Here is a 17512-nt window from a genome sequence, read left to right as displayed (position 1 = left end):
TTATAGTTACATGTTCAGTTGTTTACCTACCCTACAAGGGCGTCGGGCGTGGCAGAGGGGGGGGTCCACTGCCCCCCTCCTAGAGAATAAAATTTATACTAAATGTATGCCCCTCCCCCTCTTCTTGGCTATCGGCTATATCAAGGTAGCTAAAAATGCGAAACAGTATCGCCTGTATGTCATTGGAACGCCATAAACACTCGTTTAGATGCAATATCTAATTACAATCATGACAATGCCACAGTATTGCGAGCATTATGGCTTGGTACAGAAAGGCCAGTTTCATCTGTTGGAGTAGCAGTCAAGGTTTGCTGAGCAGGTCCGACTTTCGACAGGTTTCCCTCCACAATCAAAATCACTACTTTATTGACGGTTCTCCGGACTGCGCGTGCGACTGCTGTTTTGTTGGTTCATTGTGCGTAAATTTCGATCTTTACTGGGTGAGTTTAATTATATTTTATTTTTTGTGGCTTTAGAGCTAGCGTGGGGACTATAGCCCAATCCCTCTCGTGCTTGAGAGGCAGTGGGACGTATAGGGTAGTGGACCCGGTAATGGGCGTGGAACCGGTAATGGGTCATAAAACTACAAATCTTGTAAAATAAGTATCTTAAACTAGTTTATAAACACTGGTAATATTTGACCATAAACAAGAGTCATAGAGCTGCTTAAGTTTGACTTTTTATGAAATTCGGTTATTATTTAAGGAATTGGCGCCAACCCAAAAGTTGTCGTGTCACTGAAAAAAGTAACGAGTGAGAATTCTTAACAACTTTGCTAAGAGAGGTGAGTTCATATATTTAATTTTAATGAATTATTAGTTGGTGTAAACTAGAATGTGTTTTGTTAATTGCATTCACCATGAGATAAGGTATACAACACACTATTTTCTGACTCCAGAGATGTAAAAAAATAGTAGTATTTTGCCCAATCCCATCATAGGAGCTGTAAAACTACATGCCTCCTATGATGGGACAATTTACATAATGATGCTTCCCATGCCGTCATTTCATGTTTAAACAATAAAATGTAGTATTGAAATTTGTCAGGAGGTATGCTCGGACTTCAGATAAAATTAATATAGTTTTTACAAACTATTATTAACTTGCCCTATTAGTTATAGACCGCGAGCCAGACGCAAATTTCGTCAGTCATCGCCTCCCGGGCGAAAACTCGTATAGTAGAAGTGCTAGTTTCGAAAATGATGACCATTTTGGAATCCAAGATGGCGGACATGCACTATGTCATAAAAGTCGTCATGGATGTCGTTTTATAGGTTTAAGGGAGTGTAGATTTCAAAAATTATGTCCATTTTGGAATCCAAGATGGCGGACATGCACTATGTCATAAAAGTCGTCATGGATGTCGTTTTATAGGTTTAAGGGAGAGCAGATTTCAAAAATTATGACCATTTTGGAATCCAAGATGGCGGACATGCACTATGTCATGAAAGTCGTCATGGATGTCGTTTTATGGGTTTTAGGGAGTGCTAGTTTCGAAAATGATGGCCATTTTGGAATCCAAGATGGCGGACATGCACTATGTCATAAAAGTCGTCATGGATGTCGTTTTATAGGTTTAAGGGAGTGTAGATTTCAAAAATTATGTCCATTTTGGAATCCAAGATGGCGGACATGCACTATGTCATAAAAGTCGTCATGGATGTCGTTTTATAGGTTTAAGGGAGTGCAGATTTCAAAAATTATGACCATTTTGGAATCCAAGATGGCGGACATGCACTATGTCATAAAAGTCGTCATGGATGTCGTTTTATGGGTTTTAGGGAGTGCTAGTTTCGAAAATGATGGCCATTTTGGAATCCAAGATGGCGGACATGCACTATGTCATAAAAGTCGTCATGGATGTCGTTTTATAGGTTTAAGGGAGTGTAGATTTCAAAAATTATGTCCATTTTGGAATCCAAGATGGTGGACATGCACTATGTCATAAAAGTCGTCATGGATGTCGTTTTATAGGTTCAAGGGAGTGCAGATTTCAAAAATTATGACCATTTTGGAATCCAAGATGGCGGACATGCACTATGTCATAAAAGTCGTCATGGATGTCGTTTTATGGGTTTTAGGGAGCGCTAGTTTCGAAAATGATGGCCATTTTGGAATCCAAGATGGCGGACATGCACTATGTCATAAAAGTCGTCATGGATGTCATTTTATAGGTTTAAGGGAGTGTAGATTTCAAAAATTATGTCCATTTTGGAATCCAAGATGGCGGACATGCACTATGTCATAAAAGTCGTCATGGATGTCGTTTTATAGGTTTAAGGGAGTGCAGATTTCAAAAATTATGACCATTTTGGAATCCAAGATGGCGGACATGCACTATGTCATAAAAGTCGTCATGGATGTCGTTTTATGGGTTTTAGGGAGTGCTAGTTTCGAAAATGATGACCATTTTGGAATCCAAGATGGCGGACATGCACTATGTCATAAAAGTCGTCATGGATGTCGTTATATGGGTTTTAGGGAGTGCAATAAGCGGCCAGTACTGTAAAGTGGATACGCCTATTGGGGAAGATGTGGTAGATATTTAAACATAGAGGATTGATCTTCAATGTATTATTTTTTTCTCACAGGTTAGCTAATTGACAAATCATCTATACAGAATGACTGCCTCTTCAGGAATGGCGATCACGCACCCCCGTTCCATTTGACAGGGCGATACGATTCTAAATTCAAAACGTGGCTGTCACCAGTTACTGATAAAAAAGGCTGTAAAGGTTACAAAACCTTTACAGTACCTATCAAAAGAAGCTATGTGTATGTAAAAAACGGATTAAGCAATATCAGACCAATTTGTCGCGGGGCCCTCTATGACATTTGGTCGAGCACCGTTCACCCATCTCGCACCGTTAAGAAGTTGCTGTACAAAATAAGTGGTAATTTTTTCCATCTTGGATTTAAAAAAAAAAAAATTTTTATAGCAATCCATGGGACCCCGAGTTTCCGTGACCAACATTTAGCGCGCTAGGACAAACTTGAAATACGGGCGCCATTTAGAATCAGCCATTTTGAAATAAAAATGGCGGCGTCAGAAACTGCCAGGGTCCCTCTATGACATTTGGTCGAGCAAGCCCCACCTAATTTTGACCGTATGGCTGAGCCGTCGTAAATTTGCCATCTTGGATTCCAAAATGGTCATTGTAATGTCCTGTATTTACCACAGTAAATCATACGATGTAATGTATTTCCAACGGCTCGTCAACCCAAACATCACGTGATACGACTGCTCTGCTCGCGGTCTATCATCGACTAACACCTAACTGTCAGTGACGTCACTATGACGTAAGTGCTCGAGACGCCAATACACTAGTCATCATTTTCGAAATCGACACTCCCCAAAACCCATATAACGACATCCATGACGACTTATGACATAGTGCATGTCCGCCATCTTGGATTCCAGAATGGTCATCATTTTTGAAATCTGCACTCCCTTAAACCTATAAAACGACATCCATGACGACTTTTATGACATAGTGCATGTCCGCCATCTTGGATTCCAAAATGGACATCATTTTCGAAACTAGCACTCCCTAAAACCCATAAAACGACATCCATGACGACTTTTATGACATAGTGCATGTCCGCCATCTTGGATTCCAAAATGGTCATCATTTTCGAAACTAGCACTCCCTAAAACCCATAAAACGACATCCATGACGACTTTTATGACATAGTGCATGTCCGCCATCTTGGATTCCAAAATGGTCATAATTTTTGAAATCTGCACTCCCTTAAACCTATAAAACGACATCCATGACGACTTTTATGACATAGTGCATGTCCGCCATCTTGGATTCCAAAATGGTCATCATTTTCGAAACTAGCACTCCCTAAAACCCATAAAACGCCATCCATGACGACTTTTATGACATAGTACATGTCCGCCATCTTGGATTCCAAAATGGTCATCATTTTTGAAATCTGCACTCCCTTAAACCTACAAAACGACATCCATGACGACTTATGACATAGTGCATGTCTGCCATCTTGGATTCCAAAATGGTCATCATTTTTGAAATCTGCACTCCCTTAAACCTATAAAACGACATCCATGACGACTTTTATGACATAGTGCATGTCCGCCATCTAGGATTCCAAAATGGTCATCATTTTCGAAACTAGCACTCCCTAAAACCCATAAAACGCCATCCATGACGACTTTTATGACATAGTGCATGTCCGCCATCTTGGATTCCAAAATGGTCATAATTTTTGAAATCTGCACTCGCTTAAACCTATAAAACGACATCCATGACGACTTTTATGACATGGTGCATGTCCGCCATCTTGGATTCCAAAATGGTCATCATTTTCGAAACTAGCACTCCCTAAAACCCATAAAACGCCATCCATGACGACTTTTATGACATAGTGCATGTCCGCCATCTTGGATTCCAAGATGGTTATCAGTTTCGAAATCCAGTCCCTAAAACCTATAAAACAACCATGATCATAATTATTCCCAAAATTAATCGAGACAAAATTATTCGATGTACATACGAGTTTTCGCTCGGGAGGCGATTGGTCATGGAAATCCGTTCCTGGCTCCCGGTCTATTAGTGTGGATCAAATTTTGGAAGCTGAATTTGCCAAATCTTATTTCCTATTCCAATATTTTATACTCATAGGGATGCCCATTATAGGGGCACCATTACTGGATCCACGCCCATTACCGGGGTACCATTACTGGAGCTTTGCCGGCCATGACTGGAGAAAAAACACATAGTTTTAATTTGTTAATTATGTGGAAACTAATTGCTGAATTTTTGATACAACACGCCTGAAACATAAAAGACGGATGGGACATTCAACTTCTAACACGCAAGGCGGTAACATTTTACATGTATCAGGGAAATATCACAAATACTCCAAATTTCCTCTTACAAGTCCCATGACTGGTGCCGTTACTATATAGGCTGAAATATTATTACCTATAAATTATTAAATTATTATGCATTAGAAAGCTAAGATCCGGCAGTGGGTTGCTCTTTTGTAATTTGCCCAAAATTTGAAGTTCAATAATTAATAAAAATAAATAAAAGAGCCACTGCTGGACACAGGCCTCCTCTCATGAGTGAGGGGGCTTTGGGCTATAAGTCCCTACTAGAATTTCTTCGCAGATGTATGCAAGGTTCCTCACGATATTTTGCTTCACCAAAAAGCTAATAGTAAATATCAAATGATACTCCGTAGCATTTGAACCTGTGACCTCCGGATTGAAAGTCGAACGTCAAAAAATCCACTCGGCCACCACCGCTTTATTATTAATTACTTTTTATTATTATTAAGCATGCAGAAAAGTTTAGCTGGTAGGTTTTTGCGGAAAAAGCTGGTGACCCTGAATTCAAATTCCGGTCCGGCCACCGCGGTTATGTAACTTTGTATGTTTATATCGTTGTTTAATGTTCTTGTTTATTTAGAATAAGAATAGGTACTTATAATAAGATTAATAAGTCAATACACAATGGGGTCTTCCTTTGAACATTTGAAGCATCTATCAGCGCATGTATCACTCACGACTGCGTAACTGTTTCTCGATGCCGCACATAACTTACTCTCTGCGGACGGCGCCCACTTGGATGTTTAAGCAAGACGTGAAGGACTACAATACCGTGCTCAAACAGGGTGTGGAAAGTCTTTTAAACATTCAACTGGTCGATGAACAATGGCGCCAGGCAACACTCCCCATTCGGTATGGGGGTTTAGGTATCCGTCGTATGCAGGATATTGGAATTGTCTCGTTCCTTGCTTCCTCTCATGCTTCGGCGGGCCTTGTTGCAAAGATTCTCTCCATGAACAGCGGCGACATCTGCCTTCCTTTCATGCAGGAGGCCCTTGACGAGTGGTCGACTCGGTCGTGTGGAGGGACGCAGCCGGACAACCCTGCTTTGTAGAGACTTTGGGACGACACCTTGTGCGAGCGAACATATTCGCAATTACTGGCCTCAAGCGGTTAGGGTTGAAGATGTGGCTCGGCTTAAAGCGGTAGGACAACCTGAGTCGGGGGCCTGGTTGCATGCACTGCCTTCGCCACATTTGGGGACCCTACTCGACAACGACACCCTGAGAGTGGGAGTCGCCTTACGGCTGGGCTCCAAGGTGTGTGAGCCCCATCGCTGCTTATGTGGAATGACGTTGGAAGCGAATGGGACCACGGACTGAGCTGCTCCCGGTCTGCGGGGCGGTTCCCGAGACACCATGCGATCAATGAAGTAATACGTCGTACCATGGTCTCGGCGAACGTGCCCTGCATTCTGAAGCCTCAAGGCTTAAGCCGTACAGACGGCAAGCGCCCGGACGGTTTAACGCTGGTTCCGTGGGCCAAAGGCCGCTGCTTGCTCTGGGATGCAACCTGCGTGAGTACGTTTGCGCCTACTCATATTGCTCCTGCTAGCAGGTTGGCAGGCGCAGCCGCGGAAAATGCAGCGAGGCTCAAACGCTTAAAGTACGCCAACCTGGAACCAGCGTACGATTTCGTTCCGGACGCGGTGGAAACGGCTGGGCCGTGGTGTTCGGAGGCAAAGAGGTTGGTTAGAGACTTGGGGCGACGTCTACGTGACAGAGGGTGCGATCCCCGTTCAGGCTCGTACTTGGTCCAACAGATATCGCTTGCCATCCAGCGCGGTAATGCCGCTAGCATATTTGGCACTTTCGGGCTGGGTGGGGGTCGGAATGGGGCTGATAGTATATCAGTAGTGTGTGTTTTTTTTTTTGTTATTATTAGTGTCTTTTTATGTTTTTTTTTATGTGCATACGTTTGTGTTTTAGATTTTAAGGTTTGACGTATATTTTGATCTTTGTAACTTGTTTTGAAATAAATTTCTTAATTATACACAATTACACATTACATATTTAATTAAGATATAAGGTTTAGGTTAGGTTTCAAATAGATTGTAGTGACAAAAGTGGCGAAATATAAAGTATGTTCCGATATATTTCGCCGCTTGCTATGTTAACAATAGTGTGTTAACAGTGAGTATTATATTCTTTGGTGTTAACGATTTACGAGTCCCTTAACTTCAAACTCTGGTAAATCCATCGAGCGATTATGGTAATAATATCTACCAAATACCCTACATATTTGCTGAGAGGGTCGAATGGATTATTTGGCAACTATGGCGGTCAATAACTATTTGATGCTGTCAAACTTTTTAACAGGAGAACTATCTCTGTGTATGAAAAAGTAACCGTAAAAAACCTTAAATAGGTGGCGCCACAATCCCTAGAATATTTGATTAAACAAATCAAATCACTGACAGCGCACTTCACTCCGTCGAACGACTAAGTTCTTAATAGCTAATACTCTATCGCCAGTCTGGAGAGATTTGGAACTATTATTTATGGCAGACACTTTTGCTTCTGTTCTCCCATAAGACAGTTTTCTCCTTACCTCTACCCTTCATAACCCTGGGGCCACGACCAGGGCCCCACCGCCTCGTGTTTGCAGGCCCGATTGTATGAAATTCGCCTCCTTTCTCGGACCATCACAGCACGAAAGGTTTACACTAAGCGACATTTAATTTTGGATCTTAATCGTTCCTGTAAACGGTCGTCTTTCCTAAAGGCACTTGTAACTTAACATCAAAAGATGCAAGATAGAATAGTTTCACCTGATGTTCTCAGGATAATGGAGCGCTGGGTCGGCAAGACTGCGGTGGTGACAGGCGCTAGTGCGGGGATCGGGGCGGCGGTGTGCGTCGCGCTAGCTGACGCCGGGATGAAGGTCGTCGGGCTCGCAAGGAGAGCGCCGTTAGTTGAGGTTAGTGATGTTCTCAGGATGCAGCGCTGGGTCGGCAAGACTGCGGTGGTGACAGGAGCTAGTGCGGGGATCGGGGCGGCGGTGTGCGTCGCGCTAGCTGACACAGGGATGAAGGTCGTCGGGCTCGCAAGTATTAGAGTATGTCGAAGAATAGTAACTATTAAAATGATCAATGAGGATGTCTCTTGATTTACTTGAAGTGAGCGACGTCAACCGCATAACTGTCGCATGTCGCTTGAAATAATTTGTCTAAACTTTCAAGTTGTTAACATCTGAGGTAGCTGAGCTGTCTCTCACTCTATTTCTTCCCACTTTTTCTCACATATGCTGTATGACTTTCTGTAGGTAGGTCTGATGATGTGATTAAACATTTTGCCCGCAGAAATTGCAGTCGCGCGTCACAGGCAAGGGGAGTATAGTGGGCAAACAGTGCGACGTGTCGCAGCCAGGCGAGGTCGCGGCAGTGTTCCAGTGGGTGGACGACACGCTCGGCGGGATGGATGTCCTTGTCAATAATGCTGGCGTCTTCTTTCCTGGGGGTATGACTGGTGAGTGACAAGGATAACAAACAATGATAGCAATTAACTTGCATCACGGCCAAGCACCTTTGCTTTCGGCTTTCCCGTGGGTGGAGACTCTGGGCAAGATTGTCAAAATGATACTAGGTATCTTCTATTTTAGGGTAGGGGCTGTGACAGCGTGCCATACAAACAATGCTGGCGTCTTTCCTAGGACCAAAACCTATAATTCTGAGCATATACCTACTAACTGGGTTTAGGTAGCGGTTTCCATTAACTACTTACCTAAGTTGTTAATGATTGTCAATGATGTGTGATGATGATAATATATCACATGATTAAAATGTTAAATACGTATGTAGTTCTACATGTCTTTCGTTATCACTTATCATCTTTCTCAACATATTTTCCAGACGTAAGTCCTAAGCCAACGCCAGAAGAAAACCTATTGAAATGCATCGACGTCAACGTGAAAGGTGTGGTTATGTGCACGCGGCGCGCTATCGCCTCCATGCGTCGACGCGGCGTCGCCGGACACATAATCAACATTAACAGGTCAGTTCAACAATTGAAAGACAGAAGAAAACCTGTTGAAATGCATCGAGTCAACGTGAAGGGTGTGGTGAAGTGTAGGGTGTAGGTACGTGCCACGTCATCGTCTCCATGCGTCGACGACATGTTGACGGCATTTCGTCACATTAATAGGTCAGTCAAACGACAAAGAAAGCCTTCTGAAACCTGAGAGTGTGGTGTTATGTAACTGCACCCGACATGCTGTGGCTTACATGCGTCGCGGCGGCATTAATGGTTAATGGACACGTCGTCAACACTAAGTAGGTGTATTGAGCAGTGTATAGTTTTTTTTTCTGCATGCAACAAAAGCCTTACCAACCACCAGTTTCACACTGACATATTTGCTAGCGTAGGCGTAACTATCTCTAACTATGCATCTCGCTATATATATTAGCGCGAGCGAAATGTAACTATAGAAAGTAAGTTACACAGACGTTAGCGAATAGAAGCGTTAGCGGTTAGGGAATAGAGGTATGTGGTATGGAAGTTTGACAATGATAAGGCAGACGTCGTGGTAAGGCTAAGGTGACGGTTTTGCCATTGATACCTATTATGAAAACGTGATTCAACAAGCGTAGAAGGAAGTGACGGAGTTTGTAAGGGGTCGATCTCCCCGTGGAAGACGAATCTCTGCGTTATGCCATTAGAAAAGGTTTGTACTTAATTCATCTCAACTAACTAAACAAAAAAGAGAAACTCCGCATGGTTTTCCCTAGCAGAAAAAATAACTTTTTTTCTTTAGAGGTATTATGGAAACAAATGAAATGGATGGACGGGAAGAAAAACGTACCATATTGAGGTGGCAATTGTGGCATGCACCCACGTCACAAAAGCGGTTGAAGTGGTTACATAATTTACGTAATGACCTCCGTTAGCTTCAATCAATCGAGATTAATTGATGGACTACGACAGGAAATTTAATCATTTGCTAGTCTCGAGGGCGAGGTTTCAAAGATTATGTACCGACCTCTCGTTTCTGTTAAGAACTAAGACCAGTTAGGGCAAGTGAGCTCGTAGGGGTATTGATGTACCGCTTGGAAGATTACGAAATTGGGAAACAAGGGAAAATTTGGAAACCTCTAATATTTTTGTATGAGGATTGAAACTTTGTATTTCCAAAATACAAACTTCTGAGAACATTTCCAATCTGATGTGACGTCCGTTACCGCGTTGTTGTTGTTACAGTAAGAAAAGAGAAAGGTTGATGGTCTTAAACTAAATTACATTCTCAAAAAGTAGTTAAGTAACAGGTGTAGTGCTTGGAGTAGAAATTGGTAAATAGAGCACATTGAATGCAGGATTTTACTTCTGCGATAAATTGACAATAGCGGAACAAAACTGTTCTTCTTAATTAACTTGTTTATGATTTCTATTGTGTGTCTCTGATTCGTAAAATGTTTATATAATTTCAGTATTGCGGGCCACTACATTCCCTTCGATTCGATGTTCAACGTGTACCCGGGGAGCAAGTACGCGGTCACCGGCATCACCGCGTCTCTTGAAAACGAGCTCTGCGACTTCGGCAGCAAGATCAAGACAACGGTAAGTTCTGAACAGTTTGTCTCGCACCCTTCACCTTACTAAGTTTATTTTCCCCTCACTAGCTCGGAAAGTTGTCGTTTATCCTTCAATACAAGCGGGGAAAAACGCGTTTTATCCACTAGTGGGGAAAGTAATTTGACCTTGGATGGAGCGTGTTTAAGTAGCTTGACAGATAACAAAACGTAAAAAACTCATGATAATGGTTCGTTCGATATTAATTATCATTAAATAAATGGTTTGAGAATATAATAAAAAATACCAAATTTAGCTTTATTTAATGATTTTAAGTCATAAACCTTAAAATTCCATAAGAAACGTTTTTTTTTTATAATGATGTTAAATATAATTCTGAACGCACAAGTTGAGTCGATGCAATTTCAAAACGCATCGTTGACATTTCATACATCAGAAATGTCAACATTGTCAACAATTTTTTTACTTAAAACCTTTTCTCACCGACTCGCGTAAAAATACACAACTTCCAGAGTTTTCTGTTATAATATCGTAAAGAAATGAGTGATTCCAGTGATGAAGATGATCTAACGCCTGTGGATGTTGCACTTTCCTCGCTATAGTGAGGTGAAAAGTTTTGTGTTACACACGGGCGCAAATGTATTTTACTTCTCGTGTGTTGAAACACTCGCTACGCTCAGGATTCTATTTTAGAACCACTCGCTTCGCTCGTGGTTCACCTATAGAATCCTTTCGCTTGCTCGTGTTTCAATTCTACACTCGCGGGTAAAATACAACTTTGCACCCTTGTATAACAAATAACTATTATACTTTGGTTGCTAGACGACTCGGCATAGGTATTTTAAAAGTCAGAAACAGGATAGAGGTATTCACCTTCGTGCCTTGATCCGATGTGGCAAACTGCGAATAAGGGCGTTGCAAGCTGGATGTCAGGTCAGGGGCTCAATACTTTTAATTTAAGGTCCAGATGTTACGCCGTTACGTTAGAGGTAAATTTATAACGACTGCCCAAGATGTGCTCGAGTATTTAGCAAGATAGGGTACGTGAGCCACCTAAGGGCGCACCAGAGAGCGGATCAGCTACACGCTAATACAGAAATACAGACTTTATTGGTAAATATAAACAGTACACTTTACACGTCATAAACACTATTGAGTACTTAATTATAACCTTATCATTAGATATAAGTAACAAACAAGTAACATTCTAACATTATTAGTAGGTAGGTAGGTAATAGAACCTGTTTTCGAACGGTGCTGGGTCAATTACTCACCGGCGCACTCGTAAAGTCAGCAATACGATAGTATGCCTGATCTATAAGAAATGATTTAAGTTTCTTTTTGAATATCGCATCGCTAGTCGAGTCTTTAATGACATTAGGTACGGAGTTGTAGGCAATCGGTCCCATGACGTCGAGCGATTGTCGAGACTTAGCGAGTCGATGCTTTGGGAATTGCAACCGTGGTCGTCTTCGCGTCGAGGTGTCACAAATTTTAGCGCTATATTTATAATTATGTATATTTGACCTTACATACATGCACACAGTCAATATGTATATAGACGGTAACGTTAAGATTTTATGTTTTTTAAGGACTGAGCAGGATGGTCAAATGGTTTTCCGTCAATTATACCAATGAGGATATAATAAGATAGAGCGGTACTGTCATAGTAAATTTTGTAACCACTGTAAATTCACTGCCATCTATCGACATACTTTAAAACTAAAAATGAAGATTTAAAAAAATACGTTAAAATGTATTTAAATATGGATAAATTATTTTTTTATTTGCATTAATTATTTTTATATGATTTTGACCCATGTTCTTCCACTGGTATGCGTTAAAATTATAAATAACAAACGAAACAGTCAACGCCCTCTATACGAGTGTAGGCCAAAACTAGTGGCGCCATCTGATCGAGAGTCAAATTTTCGTGATTTTCGAGGCACGTTTTTTCCTTAGACTGTATCCATCTATTACGGAGTTATATCTATCTTTGATTATACGCAGGGCTCGTTTCTGCATTTTAAACACTCTGTCGCGGTCCGCCGCTGTGCACCAGAGATCTACACCTTGCATAAGAATCGAATGGAAATATCCATAGTAAGCAGCTTTGATATTCTCTATAGATAAACTGGGTGCTATCCTGGACAGTGCGAAACACGCTGCGGCCAATTTGTCACAAGTCGTCTGTATGTGTGGGGCCCATCAATATGGAAGCCTAGGTACTTAGCCGTTTCGACTTGTGGAATTGGGGTGTTATTTAATATAATATCTAGATTGGGCTTATTTGACTTTTTTAACTGGAAGTGGACAATATTTGTTTTTTCTAGGTTTAGAAGCATGCCATTGGCGGAAAACCATATAATAACTACACCTAATAACGCGAATTAAAAATTGCCTACTCCAGAGCACACAGTCGCTGTGGCCGAAATCGGTCAGGAGAGCATCATCATTATAGTCTGCACATTTTCAAATGACTTTCAATTTTAATAACAAAACTTCCGTGAGACACAGACATATTAAATACTAACTGTGCCCGCGGCTTCGCCTGCGTGGAATTCGGTCTGTGTCAGTAAGCGGCTAATTCACCCCTAATTTATCTCCCTGTCCCCTTCAGACAGAACTTAAAGTAAAGTTGACAGATGGATACGCTAGAGGACTGTAGTCCAGATAAAATATTTTACAATTAGGTACCTACCACCAAAGATAGATATCGTACCTCGAAAATCACGAAAATTCGATTCTCGATGTCGCTACTACCTTTTGCCTACTCTCGTATAGAGGGCGTTGACGGTTTCGTTTGTTATTTTTTAACAATTTTAACGCATATCAGTGAAAGAACATGGGTCAAAATAATAAAAATAATTAATGCAAATAAAAAAGATCATTTATCCATATTTAAATACATTTTATAGTATTTCAATAAATCTTCATTTTTAGTTTTAAAGTGTGTCGATAGATGGCAGTGAATTTACTGTGGTTACAAAATTTACTATGACAGTACCGCTCTATAATATTATATCCTCTTTGCTACCACTAAATAAAATTACACTCCAAAATGAATATTTTTTTGCCCTTATTCAAATTTTTGACGTGATTTAAACGGCATAGAGTAGTAGGTGTATATCGAACGATACAGTACCATTTTTGTATTTTTACGTCCTTGACTGTACCTATGCAAATCGGGTACACTACATAATTCCGAAATTTTTTATTCCGAATTTTCCATCCATCAAAATTCCGTCTGTCATAATTACGAATGATGAAAATCACGAAGATTTATATTTCCGAAAACCCAAAAAGCCGAATATTGTAAATTCCGAACTACATAATTCCGACTATAACAATTCCGATGGTGGCAAAAACCGAATTTAACATTTACGATTTTCAAAATCACGAATTCGGAATTGCCCTTATTCCGAATTAACGTGATTCCTATTTTAAATATCCCAATTTTTAAATTTCCACTTTTCTGGCAACAGTTCGTTTTCTTGGGGGTCGCAGTTCTAACCTAACCTAACCCACTTCTAGCAACAGTTCGGGTTCGCAGGTTCGCTGTTCTGTCTAATTTATTTATGCCGAATTTTTATGCCAAAAATATTTTATGCCGAATTTAACATGATGCGGCACGACAGGTACCCGTAATAATTACTAAAACGTGAGTCTTCATTTGAATATCACGGATTTCATTTTTCCGATCTTGTGAAAAACCGAATTTCTGAATACCGAATTATTTTATTTTCGATCGGACAATGACTTTTCGGAATTTAGGAATTCGGAAAAAAAATATTTTCGGAAAAGTGTAAAATCGGAATTTTAAGCTTTCTGTCAAGTGACAATCGGATTTTAAGTTTTCGGAAATAGCACATTCGTGATTTTATTCCATCGTGTTTTTAAAAATCGTAATTTTGATATTTCGGACTTATAAATAATCGGGATTATGAAAGTCGTGGTTATAAAAATCGGAAAAACGTATTTCGGAATATTTGGGTGTTCCCATCAAAAGCATGTCATCCAAATCGGTCCTCCAGTCAAATCAGTCTAAGCATGACGCCGGCGGCGGGCAGCGTCTGCCCCTTTTTTTTTTTGTTTCCGGAGTGAGAAATGCATCTGCCCCTCCGACTTGTTGATTGTCATAGCTCATAGCGAAGCAGACGCTCACGGGGACCTGTAGGCGCTTGAAGCGGAACGGGAAGTTGCTCGGAGTGAGGGGGATACGCGGCATGAACACGGCTTCTCCGGCGCCACACTCCGTCAGGATCTGCGCCTACATATGTATTACGTACGATGTATTTGGGATCACAATCGAACTCGCGCTGGCTTGCCGTTTCAGCCGAAAGCGAAGCGACCTGCCTGGCTAGAGCGCCACTGAATCTCTCACCGTGGTTTTTCTCAGACCCCTGAGACCGTGCCCCTTGTGGCCGCAATGCATTGCGAGACTTTCGCGAAAGATTCGATTTTTTTCGGGAAGATGCCTTTAACGCGTTTAAGTCCCAAATCGTTTGACATTTACTGAAAAATGTTTTTTTTTAAAGTACCCACCTTCGTGACCATTATTAAGAGGAAAGGGCACGGCCGCTTCTTCATGCAAACGCAGTCTCCATTTTTTGGTTAAAAACTACCCTATGTTCTTCCACGGTACTCAAACTATCTCTATACCAAATTTTATATAAATCGGTGTAGCGGTTTAAGCGTAAAGAGAAATTAAAAAAAGTTTTTTTCATATTTTTTGTGTTTTCACTCGGGAATGGTGTCATTTAGATATCATAAATGAATTCGGCATACCCGATTTATACAAAAACGTTACCTAACTTGGCCTAGTAGCTAAAATGATATATAGATAAAGTTTTTAACCCCCTTTTCACCACCATGGGGGATGAATTTTTAAAAACGCTGAAAGTAATTTTCTTGCTTTTTAATATAATAACGTTTTGCAAAGTTTTAAGTTCCTAGCTTAAAATAAAATTTGCACCCCAAGACAAACTTTCATCCCCTTTTCAACCCCCTGAGGGGTTAAATTTCCAAAAACGTCAAAATTAGTTTTTTTGTAATCGTCTATCATACCTTTCTAAGAAGTTTCAAAGCATTTGTAATGGATTCAAACTTTCAACCCCCTTTTAACCCTGTTAGGGGACGAATTCTTGAAAACGCTAAAATCACTTTTCCTGTATTATAATAATATGCCCATTATACAAAGTTTCAAGTAACGCACTCAAAAAAAAAAAATTTATCTCCATACAAACTTTCAACCTCTATTTCTCCTCCTTAGGGCATGAATTTTCAAAAACGCTGAAATTAGTTTTCTTGTATTTCAATAATATATCTTCTTACGAAGTTTCAAATTGCTAGCTTAAAATAAATCTTGAACCCCATACAAACTTTCATCCCCTTTTTAACCCCCTTAGGGGTAAAATTTTTCAAATTTTTATAGCCTATAACCTGGCCGTGCATTTTTTCGACAGATTAGTAAAGTTTGCATCAAAATCCGTTCAGCCGTTTTCATTAGTTGCGCGGTCAAATAAACAGACAAACAGATAAACAGATAAACAGACAAAAATTCTAAAAACTGTTGGAATGTGTTCTGTTATCGATTCTAAGTATCCCCAGCCAATTTTTTTTCGAATATCTTCCATGTACAGACTTTCGACCCTCTTCCGCTTTATTATATGTATAGATATTAATAACGGGTCACTCACGTGTTTTAAGTCGAAAACGCTCGACATGTTTCACTCCGTACCGAGGAGCATCATCAGGAACTTGCGTGAAACATGTCGAGCGTTTTCGACTTAAAACACGTGAGTGACTCGTTATTAATATATTTAAAATGACTTTCAAGTTTATGACGGTAATCTGTTACACAAAAGCCTTTGTTCCTTTTGTGCGTGCGGTCGCCCATTGTGTACCATTGAGTCTGAGCGCGTGCCGTTGTCAGATGTTAACAAATAATGTAGTTTTAGTAAAATTATTAGTTAAGTAGCAAATATAATATCGTATACCCGATATGGGTTGCCGTTGTGACTATAGGTATAATGTGTATAGCTAACATACACACTGGAATTTATTTCAGAGTATATCCCCCGGCCTCGTAGCCACGGACATGGTGATTGCCGAGTTGGACGGCGCCGCGCTGACAGCGCCGGCGCTGCGCCCCGAGGACGTCGCCGAGGCCGTGCGCTATGTTGTATCCACCCCGCCCTCCGTCAACGTGAGTCTTTATAATAACTAGCAGTATACGGACTATACGGTATGTTACATTAGGTCTTTGACTAGACCTTATTGAGATTGGTTGCCTCACGTTGTTTTCCTTCACCGAAAAGCGACTGGTAAATATATCAAATGATCTACATAAGTTCTGATTTCTGAAAAACTCATTGGTACGAGCCGGGGTTTGAACCCGCGACCTCCGGATAAAAAGCCGCACGCTCTTACCGCTGGGCCACCAGCGTTCTTATATATTGCCACTACTGTGGATAGGCCAGGAAATGAATGCTCAAAAAAAGTCATAGAGGGAAATGCTTGGAACACAATTTTTGACTTCGTAGCTTTGTTTGGACTAGTTAGGTGAACATATCAAAAGTCCCCGCCCGTAACCTTGGTGCCGGGGGGGGGGGGGGGGCTTGAAGGCTCCATTTTTCGGTTATTCGATTATATTTCGGAAACTATGCGTCTGAGCTACATGACTACTTAGACGGGTCTATCGCGAGTTTATCTTATTATCTACCTTTATTTACAGACGTTTCGACACAGGCTTCGGGGTTGGCCCCATAGTAAAAGTTGTTCAGTATGACCTACTGTAGTACTGTACATAGTGAATATTCACTTGATAAAAAAAGCACCCTGTATAAGTCACATTGTAGTTTACACAACAAATACCCATGTGATAAATATTTTGTTCCAGATTAACGAGTTAACCATTACGCCTGTCGGTGGAAAACGGCTTTGAGATCTCGGAATGAAGAAACAAATCTTATGGTGGCCATACACCATCCTTCCTATCGTCCAATCGGCATGACGCTGACGGCCAATAATATATGACGAAGGTGATATATTATTGGCCGGTACTATGCATGTGTTACTAGTGATATCTAAGAAAATACCATCAAAGGGGAATTACAGAAATTAT

At 40.8% G+C, this 17512-nt stretch overlaps 2 protein-coding genes across 2 annotated transcripts in view; one reads left to right on the top strand and one right to left on the bottom strand.

The window, feature by feature from the left end:
- The window catches only part of LOC134750385 (glutamate receptor 3-like), a 31107-nt gene extending 16166 nt beyond the window's left edge, over window positions 1–14941 (bottom strand). The window contains exon 1 of the mRNA XM_063685548.1: window positions 14928–14941. The gene's annotated coding sequence lies outside the window, so the exon portion shown is untranslated. The remainder of the gene's footprint in view (window positions 1–14927) is intronic.
- Window positions 340–17433, top strand: LOC134750389 (farnesol dehydrogenase-like). The gene is made up of 7 exons (XM_063685554.1): window positions 340–440; window positions 7645–7780; window positions 8163–8328; window positions 8712–8853; window positions 10284–10413; window positions 16457–16594; window positions 17288–17433. Exons 2-7 carry the CDS (start codon window positions 7649–7651, stop codon window positions 17330–17332), a joined length of 753 nt encoding a protein of 250 aa, XP_063541624.1. The 5' UTR covers window positions 340–440; window positions 7645–7648; the 3' UTR covers window positions 17333–17433.
- The last annotated feature ends 79 nt before the right edge of the window (window positions 17434–17512 follow it).

This window comes from Cydia strobilella, chromosome 19, assembly GCF_947568885.1.
Source record: "Cydia strobilella chromosome 19, ilCydStro3.1, whole genome shotgun sequence".
Lineage (NCBI taxonomy): Eukaryota > Metazoa > Arthropoda > Insecta > Lepidoptera > Tortricidae > Cydia > Cydia strobilella.
Note: the sequence above shows the minus strand (reverse complement) of the source record. Positions and strands in the feature narration are given on the sequence as shown.